This window comes from Suncus etruscus, chromosome 14 (assembly GCF_024139225.1).
Source record: "Suncus etruscus isolate mSunEtr1 chromosome 14, mSunEtr1.pri.cur, whole genome shotgun sequence".
NCBI lineage: Eukaryota > Metazoa > Chordata > Mammalia > Eulipotyphla > Soricidae > Suncus > Suncus etruscus.
Genome location: NC_064861.1, coordinates 6,313,208 through 6,326,129, shown reverse-complemented (window position 1 = coordinate 6,326,129; position 12,922 = coordinate 6,313,208). Strand labels below are relative to the sequence as shown.

At 37.8% G+C, this 12,922-nt stretch overlaps 1 protein-coding gene across 1 annotated transcript in view; it reads left to right on the top strand.

Annotated features, from left to right (window-relative positions):
• COL25A1 (collagen type XXV alpha 1 chain) overlaps positions 1 to 12,922 on the top strand; it is a 554,610-nt gene that overhangs the window by 444,128 nt on the left and 97,560 nt on the right. Inside the window, exon 12 of the mRNA XM_049786981.1 lies at positions 4,808 to 4,852. Within this exon, the coding sequence (XP_049642938.1) occupies positions 4,808 to 4,852 (45 nt within the window). The remainder of the gene's footprint in view (positions 1 to 4,807; positions 4,853 to 12,922) is intronic.

Below are 12,922 nucleotides of genomic sequence, written 5' to 3'. Positions count from 1 at the left end.
TGTCATGGTAGTTGTTAGTGTATTATTTCTCTAACTGCACTCACCCTACTTTGAAGTGAGCTTCACATTGTGAGCTGGTCCTTCCGGTCCTCATCTCTGGGCATTATTACAATAATGCCTTTTATTTTTCTTAAACCATAGATAAGGGAAACTACTCTGTGTGTGTCTCTCTCTCCCTCTGAATTTCACTCAGCATAATAGCTTTCACGTCCATCCATGTATAGGAAAATTTCAAGACTTCATCTCTCCTGATGGCTACATAATATCCCATTGTGTATATTTACCAGTTTCTTTAGCCATTCATCTACTGAAGGGCATCTCGGTTGTTTCCAGAGTCTGGGTAATGGAAATAGTGCTTCGATGAATATAGGTGTGAAGAAGGGATTCTTGTATTGCATTTTTGAGATCCTTGGATATATCCCTAGGAATGGTATAGATGGATCATATGGGAGCTCAATTTCCAGTTTTTTGAGGGACCTCCATATTGTTTTCCATAAGGGCTGGACTAGATGGTATTTCCACCAGCAGTGAATGAGAGTTCCTTTCTCCCCACATGCACTTATTGTTCTTTTTTTTGTGATGTGTGCAGTCTCTGTGGCGTGAGATGGTACCTCATCATTGTTTTGATTTGCATCTCCCTGATAATTTGTGATGTGGAACACTTTTTCATGTGCCTTTTGGCCATTTGTATTTCTTCTTTGAGAAAATGTCTGTTCATTTCTTCTCCCCATTTTTTGATGAAGTTAGATGGTTTTTACTTGTTAAGTTCATCAGTAACTTGTATATCTTAGGTATTAGCCCCTTGTCTGACAATTGAATAATTTCTCACTTTCTATGGGTGGCTTTTGTAACCTAGGCATTATTTCCTTTGAGATGCAGAAGCTTCTAAGCTTAATATAGTCCCATCAGTTTATCTCTGTTTCTGCCTTGAAGATGCCTTTAGGCTCAATGTCCTAGAATCATTTACCTATGTGTTGTTCAATATACCTTAAGGTTTCAGGTCTGATATTCATGTCCTTAATCTATTTGGATTTGACCTTTGTGGATTCTGTTAGATGGAGGTCTGGGTTCACTTTTTTGCAAGCGGTTGACCAGTTGCTCAACACCACTTATTGATGTGGCTTTTCTTGCTCCGTTTTGCATTTCTTACTGCTTTATCAAAGATTAATTGATTATAAGTCTGGGGAACATTTTCTAAATACTCAAGTCTATTCCACTGATCTGAGGTTCTGTCTTTTTCCAATACCATGTAATACAATTTAAAGTTGGAAAAAGTGATTCCTCCACTACTCCTTTTCCCAAGGGTTTCTCTAGCTATTCATGGGTGTTTATTGTTCCAAATGAATTTCAGGAGTGTTTGATACACTTCTTTGAATAATGACATGGGTATCCTTAGTGGAACTGCATTAAATCTGTACAATGCTTTGGGTAGTATTGCCATTCTAATGATGTTAATCCTGCCAATCCATGAGCAGGATATGTGTCTCCTCCAATTCTATTGTGTCCTCTTTTATGTCTTGAAGCAGGGTTTTTTTTTAGTTTTCTTTGGATAGGTCCTTCACCTCTTTAGTTAAGATGACTACAAGGCATTTGAGTTTCTGAAGCACTAATGTGAATGGGATTATTTTTTAATGTCTATTTCTTCTCTATCATTATTGCTGTACCAGAAGGCCACTGATTTTTGCATGTTAATTTTGTAGCCTGCTACTTTACTTTATGGATCTATTGTTTCTAGAAGCTTTTTGGTAGAGTCCTTAGGGTTTTCTAGATATATTATCATGTCATCTGCAAACAGTGAGAGCTTGACTTCATCCTTTCCTATCTGGATGTCCTTAATAACTTTCTCTTGCCTAATTGTTATGGCAAGAACTTTCAGCACTATGTTGAATAGGAGTGGTGAGAGAGGACAGCCATGTCTTGTACCAGATTTTAGAGGAAAGGTTTCAGTTTATCACCATTAAGAATAAGATTTGCCATTGGCTTGTGGTAGATGGCCTTGACTATACTGAGAAAAGTTCCTTCCATTTCCATCTTGCTGAGAGATTTTATCAAGAATGGGTGTTGGACCTTATCAAATGCTTTCTCTGTATCTATTGGTATGATCATATGGTTTTTGTTTTTCTTTTTTGTTGATATAGTATATAATGTTGATTGATTTATGTATGTTAAACTACCCTTGCATTCCTAGAACAAACCCTGCTTGGTCGTGGTATATGAGCTTCTTGATGAGGCATTAAATCCTATTTGCTAAAATTTTTTTGAGGATCTTTGCAACTATGTTTATCAGGGATATTGGTCTGTGGTTTTCTTTTCTTGCAACATATCTGTCTAGTTTTGGTATCAGGGTGATGTTAGCTTCATAAAATCTATTTGGGAGTGTTCCTGATTTTCAATTTCATGAAAGAGCCTGAAAAGGGTTGATAGTAGTTCCTCTGGAAAGGTTTGAAAGAATTTGTTAGTAAATCCATCTGGGCCTGGCCTTTTTTGGGGGGGAAGACTTTTTATTACTCTTTTAATTTTGTCAGTAGTGATGAGTCTATTTCAGGGATCTTAAACTCGCGGCCCTCCGTACAACATTGTGTGGCCCTGCCCTAGAGGGATTCTTTTTTGTTTTGTTTTATTTTAGTTGTTTGGGTCACACATCCCCAATGTTCAAGGCTTACTACTGACTTTGCACTCAAGTATCACCCTGACTTTACCTCCTGCGGCCCCTAGGTAAATTGAGTTTGAGACCCCTGGTCTATTTAGATATGCTAGATCATACTGTTTTAACCATGGAAGATTGTAGGAGTCCAAGAATTTATCCATTTCTTTTAGGTTCTCAAGTTTCGTGGCATAGAGTTTCTCAAAGTAGTTTCTGATTGCTTTTTGAATCTCGGCAGTATTTGTAGTGATCTCCCCCTTTTCATTTCTAATCCAGTTTATTAAGTTTCTCTCTCTGTTTCTTTGTGAGTTTTGCTAGTGATTTATCAATCTTGTTTATTTGTTTCAAAGAACCAACTTTTGCTTTCGTTGATCTTTCAAATTGACTTTGTGAAGATATGTTTTATGTGCAAGCATGTGGTCTATCCTGGAGAATGATCCAAGTGCATTGGAGAAGAATGTGTATCCAGTTTTCTGGGGATGGAGTATATATATCTACTAGTCCACTTTCTTCCATTTGTCTTTTCAGAGCTAGTGTATTATTGTTGGGTTTCAGCCTTGTTGATATATCAAGGGGTGATATGACAGTTTTGAGATCTCCTACTATTATTGTATTGCTATGGATGTCTTCTTTCAAATTTATCAACAAGTGTATTAAATACTTTGCTGGTCCCTCATTGGGTGCATATGTTTAGGAGAGTGATTTCTTCCTGCTGTACATATCCTTTCATTAGTATGAAATGACCATCTTTGTCCCTTATAAATTTTCTAAAGTTTATGTCATCTGATATTAATATGTCCACTCCAGATTTTTAAGGGATTTTTTGCTTGGATGATCTTCCTCCAACTTTTGATTTTGAGTCTAATTTTCTTCTTACTATTAGATGTGTTTCTTGTAGGCAGCAGAATGTTGAATTAAGCTTTTCGATCCATTTTGCCACTCTGGGTCTCTTTTAGCTGAAACTCTTTAGGCATGCAGGATTTGTTTGCATGCCATCTTTAGCTCTGGGAGTTCCTCTGTAATGATGTCCTTGACTATTGTTTCTAACTGGGGATTTTCTTCCTGGGTCCTTGGGACACCAATGATTTTTATGTTGTCTCTATTGAACTTGTCAAGGGCTTTTATTTTCATCTGTTTACATTCCTTGAGTATTTTTTCCATTAACTGATCATCTGCTTTAAGGTTCTTTTCCAGTCTCTTGTGCTGTATGGAGTTGCTTTGCATCTCATCTTCCAGCTCAGTGATTCTGTCCTCAGCTGCTGTTTCTCTGGTGGAGAGGCTTTGCATTGAATTTTTAATTTCAATTTTAATTGGGTTTTTTAGTCCTATTATTTCACTTTGGAGTTTTCTGATTTTTATATTTGTGTTCTGTTCAGCTTGATCTATGCTTTCTTTGATTTCTATGAGCAACCTCCATATTACTATTCTAAACTTATCTGAGAGGCTATGTTGTTGGTACTTTTCCGGTCATCAGAGCTGCCATCTTCATTCCCTATGCATACTGTTGTCCTCTGTCGTTTCCCCTATTGACATGCTTGTAGTGTGGCTTTTATTGTGTGTGTGGTGGGGTTCATGGGCTAGGAGATGCGTGAGGCAGCAAAGTGAAGCAGAGCAGCCGTGCTCCTCCCTGTTTCGCCATTTTTAGCTTACCTCACTTACACAGCTTCAGCAAGTGCTTCTGGGCGGAGGTTGGTCCCAGCACCCACAGCGATGATCAGCTGCAGGCCTTGGAGTGATGGTCAGTGGTGCATGAAGAAGGATGGTGGTTCGAATCCCGGCATCCCATATGGTCCCCTGAGCCTGCTGGGGCGATTTCTGAGAGTAGAGCCAGGATTAGCCCCTGAGCGCTGCCAGAAAGAAGAAAAAAAATCTTATTATAGAAGTAAGAAGAAAAAAAAAAACAACAAAATCTTATTATAGAAGTTATGTTGTTCTTGGTTGTTGGTTAACATTTGTTTCTTTTTCTACAACTGAAAGATAGATTCACACTTAAATGTACATCCTGAAAATCTCATTAAAATGCATCAAATACAAACAATTTGAGTACACAGCATGAAATTAGCATTTTTTTCTGCTATTAGTCAATTACCTTTTGCTTTGTGGCATTATATATAAATGTCTACTATCCTTGCTTTTAGCTTTATTTTCTATTTTGTCCCTCAGGGTTCTGTTGGAGCACCTGGAATTCCAGGGATGGATGGACAAAAGGTGAGTTCTATAAAGTAAAGTCTTTGTCATGAATTGAAGACAATTAAAATAAATCACAAAAATGATCTCAGATAGTAATGTTAATGTTGAGTTTGAGTTTATAAAAACCACACAGATAATTTTGAATCTAGGGAAATTATGACTTTTGGCATTTTATTTTTTTAAGCTGCCTTAAAGAGAAATCCTTAAAAAAGTAGAATGCCTGTCTCGAATACAGGCAGGGGTGGGGGGTCATTGGTGGTGGGAATGTTGCAGTGGTGAAGGGGTGTGTTCTGTTTGACTGAAACTCAACTACAATCATACTTGTAATCATAGTGCTAAAATAAAAATTTTATAGAATAAAAATATTTTATTTTTATTTGATGTTATGAATAGGATGCAACCAAATCTTACTCAAAATCACGTGTGGAATAGGCAGGTTATATGTTTAACTACATCATGGTTATGCAGGGAATATTGACTGGACTCTTCCAAACACACAAGCAAGCAAGCTCTTTTCACTCTTAAGCAAAATTAGAAGTTAAATGAGCTAGCCAAGCCCTGATAATACACTTTTACTGTATTGCTAATAATAGCAAGGAAAAAAAGTTTAACACACACAGAAAATAAATCAAAGTTACAAATGTGACTATGTGTATATCTCCATTTCTTCCTGCAACATGCTTTAATATTAATTGGACAGAGCAACTTGCATTTCTCCTTTGTGGGCCGTTCCTGTGTCCTCATTCCCTGGCCGGCTTGTCCATCTGGGTCCTCTGCAGAGACCGGGACAGCCACTGTGGCCAGACTGCCAGGAGCCAGGAAGCCAAGCTGGGGACTTTTGTCTCCCTGAGAACTTCCAACTGGCCCTTTGAAATCCTGACACCCAACACTTTCAATCCAGAACATATCAGAACTAAGCCAATCCTTACAGGTAGAACACACCTCTGTCTGGACTATTTTCTTCTCATGTGGGACAGATATTTGCAGATCAAAACCTACTGAATAGTGATAGCAGGATCTAGCCCCACAGCCCTGTGGACCTGGGTAGACTTGGCCTTCTCTGGCTTGGGTTTCCTCCTCCATTAGAGTTCCTCCTCTATTAGAGTTCCTGCCCAATGAAGCCAAAGGAAAGGCAACCAAATTGAACAGCTTGAAAGCAATGTGTGTACAGAAAGTACAGGGATGAAGTTCTTTACTTGCACATCCCCAAATTCCAGCAGGATCCTTGAACACAGAGCCAGGAGTAAGCTCTGAGCACTGCTGAGTGTTGACCCTCCACCGCACCCCAAAGTTAACCGACCAAAAGAAAAAAACTTAAAGTTTTAAATCACTTTGAATGTTTTTCTTCATTTCACACTAGTGAAGCCAATGAGTTGATCTATCTACCTTTTAAGATGTTCTCATTCTGTTTCCAGAATCACTCATCTTCTAAGTGAAATTGATGCTTTTAGTCACAGCATCCTTCAGGCCACAAACCAACCCCACCTGCATCACCAACAGGTGGTCATTGGGTGGGGTCGCTTTCTGGTTATTGAAATGCACATCCATTTGTTTAATAAATTCTGGTTAAGGCATAAAGTATATTTCCTGCTTAGAATGGTGCAGATCATGAAGGGAAGCATGAGCAAACCAGTTAAAAGGAGCTATATTCTGGACTTGCAAATATAACATCAAAAGAGTCTTTAGAAAAGACAGAATGTGAATATATCATAAGTGTTGTTAACATCAGGGAGAAACAAAACTTGCATGCCCTACAGTTAATGCTTTATTGTTTCTCTATTTCTTTCCTTTTTTTTTTTTTTTTGAATTGGAGACAAACATAAAAATTTATAGGAACCTTTTAGCCTGAAACAAAACTACTTTAAAACTGTCACATCTATGCTTAGAAAGACTTTGTATTCTTTATTTTTTGCAAAAGAAGCATGCAATTTCCTTAGCAGGAGAAAGGAATGTGACATTTTCTTGTCCTAGACATTCAGTTTAAATTATAATTCAAGCAAATAGATCATATATTTGCAATTTTATGTCCTATTAAAATCTTTGTGGCATCTTAAAGTGTTTTTTTAATAAAACTTACAGAAGTTCATCAGCTTTCTATGTTTATGAAGCCACATGAAAATGTTATATAAGAGGGTCCAGAAAGATGGCGCAGCAGTAGGGCATTTGCCTTGCACATGGCTGACCAAGGATGGACCTCAGTCCAGTCTTCTGGTATCCTATATGGTTCCCCCAAGCCAGGAACAACTTTTGAGCACATATCCAGGAGTAACCCCTGTGCATCACCAGGTGTGGCCCAAAAATTAAAAAAAAAAAAAAAAAAAGAAAAAAAGAAAAGAAAATGTTATGTAAGAAAGTTCTTCCTTCTCATAGAACTTCTAAAAGTATGTGCATGGAGTTCCTGTTCATCCTAGTCATTAGCTGACATGATATTTTCAATGCCACCTTTAAGATGATAAAGTACAAAAATACTTGAGTCTTCTTTGAGCCAGAATTTTCACAATAAAAACTCAGTTTGAACTAGAGTAATACTTTTATGCTTGGAATGTATGAAATATGTCTTAGATCTCTGGAATTTATTTTTTCTAAGTTTATAATGGCATCATCATTTTTTAAATTGCATCTCAATATACTTAAACTTTTTTTGGCAAAGCATTTTTTTTCCACATTACAATTGCATTTTCTCCAAAGAAGTACATTTGGTGTTTAGAAAATAGATTCAGACGTGGTTAAAAACAATCATGATTTCTAAATCAATCCAAAAATGACAGCAACTAAAGACAATTCTTATTAGAAATATAGAAAAAATAAAAATTATTCCAAGAAAATATTTTGTTTTCTAATAGAGCCTTTGTGTCCTTTAAGACTGATAAAATGTGACTGTTTGGACCTAATAAACTTAGAGCTGTCCATTTGTAAAACCTGTATACTTTTCCATTTGGGTCACCTAATGACGATTATTTTAATAATGGCTAAAAACATGGCTAAAGTCTCTTAGTTCTTTAGTTGTACTAGGAAGAAATGAGTTTGTAAGCGTGGATATGGCCTTTTTAAACTTCAATCTGGCTTCTTGTGGCATTTTAATCTCCCAAGAGTTCTTGAGCATCTTCTGTGAAAAGGCTCAGAAACACCCCCCCTCCTCAATGTGCACATCCTGTTCCTTGTTTGGACAAGATAGTTGAGCATTTTTAAGGATCAGAATTCCATGTAAACAGAGACTTGGCAGTATAACCTAAAGAAGTACAGCAAGGTTATTCATAATCGGTGTTTCGTGCATGTCATCAAGTGTGTAAAGTACCATCACACTTACATAAAGTTTTAGTGATGAAACTCTTAAGTATCTCTAGTCAGGAGAATTCATGGTAGGAAGAAAACAGAAATGCACAATGATGCAGAGAGAGATAAACTGTGTCTCTGGCTCTGTTCCTTGTCTCCTGCCAATGCTGAGCATTTGCGTGAAAATGTGCTCAATGTGGGGATGAGGAAGATTCTGCTCTTCAATCACGGGATTATACCGCCTTGAGTATGGATGTGTACCAGGGCTATTATTGCGCTTCTTCTTCTGCCTCAGGTGCAGCTTTTGAATGTCCCTTTTCTTATTCCTGCCAAAAAGGCTATCATTTGTCAAACAAGAGATGGGCAGTGTTCATTGATCTCTAGATTCCTGAGATATATTGGTGTCTCGCTTCTACCTTGCTCCAAGAAGCTTCTAGAATCTTCTGTTCTTGATTCCAGAAAATAATGTTTCCATAGTTTGGGATTATTTCCAAGAGCCCAAGTAGTTAAGGACAGATCTAATTATTTTCCCTCCTCCCCTGCTAACTAGTTGGATATAGAAATTATTTAATTGTCATTAAATAGATTCTGTTGGTTTCAATGTACCATTAACACTTTAACTATCCTCTGCAATTATCCTTCTCTCCTTCCACCCCTTCTCTCCTCTTACCTTTTTTATCTTCCATTCTCTTTCTTTCCTTTCACACACAGATGTTGCAGAGATGAATATGTGAATGTTTGTTAGTTAAACCTTACTCCATTCTAGAATTGGGAATCTTTTTTGTTTGTTTGTTTTTGTTTTTGGGTCATACCCGGCGGTGCTCAGGGGTTACTCCTGGCTGCCTGCTCAGAAATAGCTCCTGGCAGGCACAGGGGACCATATGGGACACCGGGATTCGAACCAACCACCTTTGGTCCTGGATCGGCTGCTTGCAAGGCAAACGCCACTGTGCTATCTCTCTGGGCCCATAGAATTGGGAATCTTTTAAAATAAAATGATGGAACCATGTTTTCAATGGAAGAATCTTTTGACAGAATTCATTGTTGATGACAGTTGCTCTTTGCACAGTGTGTGTGTTCACTTTAAAACTCTAAACTTTTACCAGATCATAATAATTTGGCATTATTCTGCAATTCCCCCATCTTGTCACTAACTGGTATATGTAGAACATCTGCTGTGACCTTCAGTGTCAAGCAGGTGACCAAGAGGGAACAGAGGAAGAGAATGAGGGACCAAAGCAATCACTCAAAGGGCTAAATACAAGCAGGAGGTCCAGGTTAATCCCCAGCACATAGTTCCCCAAAAGTTACCAGGATGGGACAACACCCCCTAACTCCCAACACTTACACTGCCACATATCGACTTACACAGCAAATGCTGGATATGGCCTCAACACACACACACACACACACACACACACACACACACACACACACACCACGTGAAAAGAGCCTGGTTCATGTGATTCTTAGTTTATTGTTCTCATCCTGGAGCAAACAATGTTAAAGATTTTCATCCTGAATATCTAAGTATTTTGGCTAAGCCCAAAACCTGAAATGTTTTGAGGCCCCAGAGTCATTGTCATTTCTAAGGCCAATGATAAAGTTATTTTTCTGTGTTTTTTCAAGAGTTTTCCAGAATTTATCTTTTGAAAACTTCAAAATAAATTCTAAATTAAAAATTTATTAAAAAATTTATATTGGTGTCTATGAATCTGTTCCAGATAGCTGTGACTTTTTGAAAGTAACATTAAATTTTAATTAGCTTATAGTTATGGTATTTAGAGTTTCTTTTCATCTCTTATGCGTGGATAAAGCTTTCGCTGACATTAATCTTCACAGCATACTTCTTATGGCATTTTTATTGTAAACATATTTAGATAGCAAATAAATTGAAGCTCTCAGATTTCCAAAGGTCAAATCTATGCAGTGGGCCATACACTGCACTAGTTACTCTTTATCCTTGATTTATATTCTAAACACACTCTTTGCCTTTCTTTCTCATCTCCTTTGCTAATTTTACTGTAGTAGAATTTACCCAGTAATTTCTGATAGGACTGTCCAGTGCTAGACTTTCAGTTAAGATGTTGCAGGTAAGGGGCCGGAGAGATAGCATGAAGGTAAGGTGTTTGCCTTTCATGCAGAAGGATGGTGGTTCAAATCCTGGCATCCCATATGGTCCCCACCGTGCCTGACAGAGGCTAGTTCTGAGCATAGAGCTAAGAGTAACCCCTCAGCACTGCCAGGTGTGACCCAAAAATGCAGAATGGTCTCACTCATCTATGGGTTTTAAGAAAAATGAAAGACATTCTTGCAATAATAATTTTCAGACACAAAAGAGAGAAGGGCTGGAAGTTACAGCTCACCTCATGAAGCTCACCACAAACAGGGATGAGTTTAGTTAGAGAAATAACTACATTTTGAACTATCCTAATAATTAGAACGTATGAAGGTTATAGAAAGCCTGTCTAGAGTACAGGTGGGGGTTGGGTGGGGAGGAGGGAGATTTTGGACATTGGTGATGGGAATGTTGCACTGGTGATGGGTGGTGTTCTTTACATGACTGAAATCCAAACACAATCATGTATGTAATCAAGGTGTTTAAATAAAATATATTAAAAAAAGATGTTGCAGGTAAATGAAGTGACTAATTTCTGAGAATAGAGTCAGTAAAAATTTAGTGAGTGTCCTGCAATGATGTAACCCTTTTGTGAATTAAAGTGAAAATTTTTTTATTAGCTGAATATGTAGCTGAGCAACATATCACTAGCCTTGTATATATATGGGAAGCCACATGTTCAATCCCACCAAACAAGCCCATATAAATTCATAAACAATTTCTGTTTTCCTCACTTGTAAAGCTATGAGTGTGTGTATACTAGATTTCAAAGAAAAGATGACATATTCTTCTCAAATAACTATAAGAGAATGAATCTTTTTATCTGGATGAAATACCATATGACAAGATATCTCAGAGTTAGATCATTTCTTCCTTGAATGTGATTCACAATTTATTGGGCTTTTATATGTATAATTACTCTAAATATATATATATATAATTACTCTAAAAGGAATTTTTCCACTCAACTTTCCACAAGAGTATTGAAAGCTATTCTTACTCTTTATGTATTCAATTTCTCTAGAGAGGAATAAAATGTTGAGTGGCGTAACTTATTGCTGGCAAAAATAAAATAGTGATAATAAGGGTTTGCTAAGGCAACTTTCCCCTGAATTTCACAAGGCCTGTTGCTATAAAATTTGATCTGAGTTATCACTCTGCTATGTTGGCATCAGTGAGAGTAATCAAGGGAATGAGAGACAGGAAGCTTCTTCAAAACATAGTGTAAAACAGAGTCGGGCCAATGTTTGAATGAATTGTGAGAACCTCCAGTCCGTTTTGATTGGAAAGATTATGTTACAGGTGTGATCACAAAACTACTAATTTGAGCCAGAGTAATAGTATAGTAGACTGGGTAGATCACTTGCTTTGCACACGGCCCACCCAGATTTAATCCTTGGCAACCACGTATGGTCTCCTGAACTCTGTCAGGAGTGATGCTTTAGTGCAGAGGCAAGAGTAAACTCTGTGCATCACAGGGTGTGATCACACAAATATATATATATATAGAGAGAGAGAGAGAAATGTTTAAGAGCTGATTAAATTGCATTCATAATGTGGAAAAGATATTTTTATAATAAAAGCTTCCTTTAGTTGTATCTACTGGTTTACTTACCAATTTCTTCAATCATTCATTCAATAAAGATTTTTTCAACCCTTACTCCCAAATGCCAGCTACCACCAAATGCCCTCACTCCTATTATGTTCAGTTGTGAGGCTGGCAAGTATGAGACAGAGAAGCACAAGGCAGCCCGAACTGGCATGAAGCTTATGGGGTGGACCCCTGAGGAGGTCCCTCTAGTAGGAATTAAATTTGAGGAGCAGTTGGCAAAAGGTAGGAAGAAATCTTTAAGCTGTAGTACTTACAAGTCATGATGCAGTGATCATAGACTGAGAATTTTGTTTCTCAGACTCCCTATTATTCATCACAAGAGAGTTTTAATTTTATTGTGTGAAATTTTTTTCAATTTCTGATCGCTAAAATAGTAACTATTTTACCACAAAGTTTGTCCATAGGCCACTAGATATAACCTTTACCTGACATCCTTGAACTTCCTTGAACTCGTAATTATATTTAAAATTCATACTATCATCAGGGATAAAAATATTGTAAGGGGCTAAGAAACTTGCCTTTAATGTAGTTAACCTGGGTACAAGCCTGAGCACCTCATATGGTGCCCTGAGCTCCATTAATAATAATGCCTGAGTGCAAAGCCAGGAATAAGCCCTGAGCACCACTCGGTGTGAGCCCTGAGCACAGAGCTAAGAGTAGCTCCCAAGCGTCACTGATAGGTTTGCCCCATATCCCCAAAAAAAGAAAGATACAGAAAATAATGTTCCATTTTTATTGAAAGACATCCCTCCCCTTGCTTTGACTCTGTGCCTCACACCTCAGTGAGATCAACAGGTACGTGTCTTTCCCCTTCTGACTGCTGCTTTTACTTAACATGAACCATTCTTGCTCTGTTCATATTGTAGTAAATGATGAGAAGGCATCCTTTTGACAGCTAAGTAATATTCTCTGTGCATGTATATATACCGCACCTTCTTAATCCCCTTCCTTCTGAGGAGTCAGGCCCCATGCCAGCATTTGTGGGCAATCTTTGTCACCAACCCTTTGTGCTGGTGAGTTCCACTGAGCCATAGCAGCTGCTCCAAGCTCCTCTGCACTCTTGACATTCTAGATTTTGGATGAA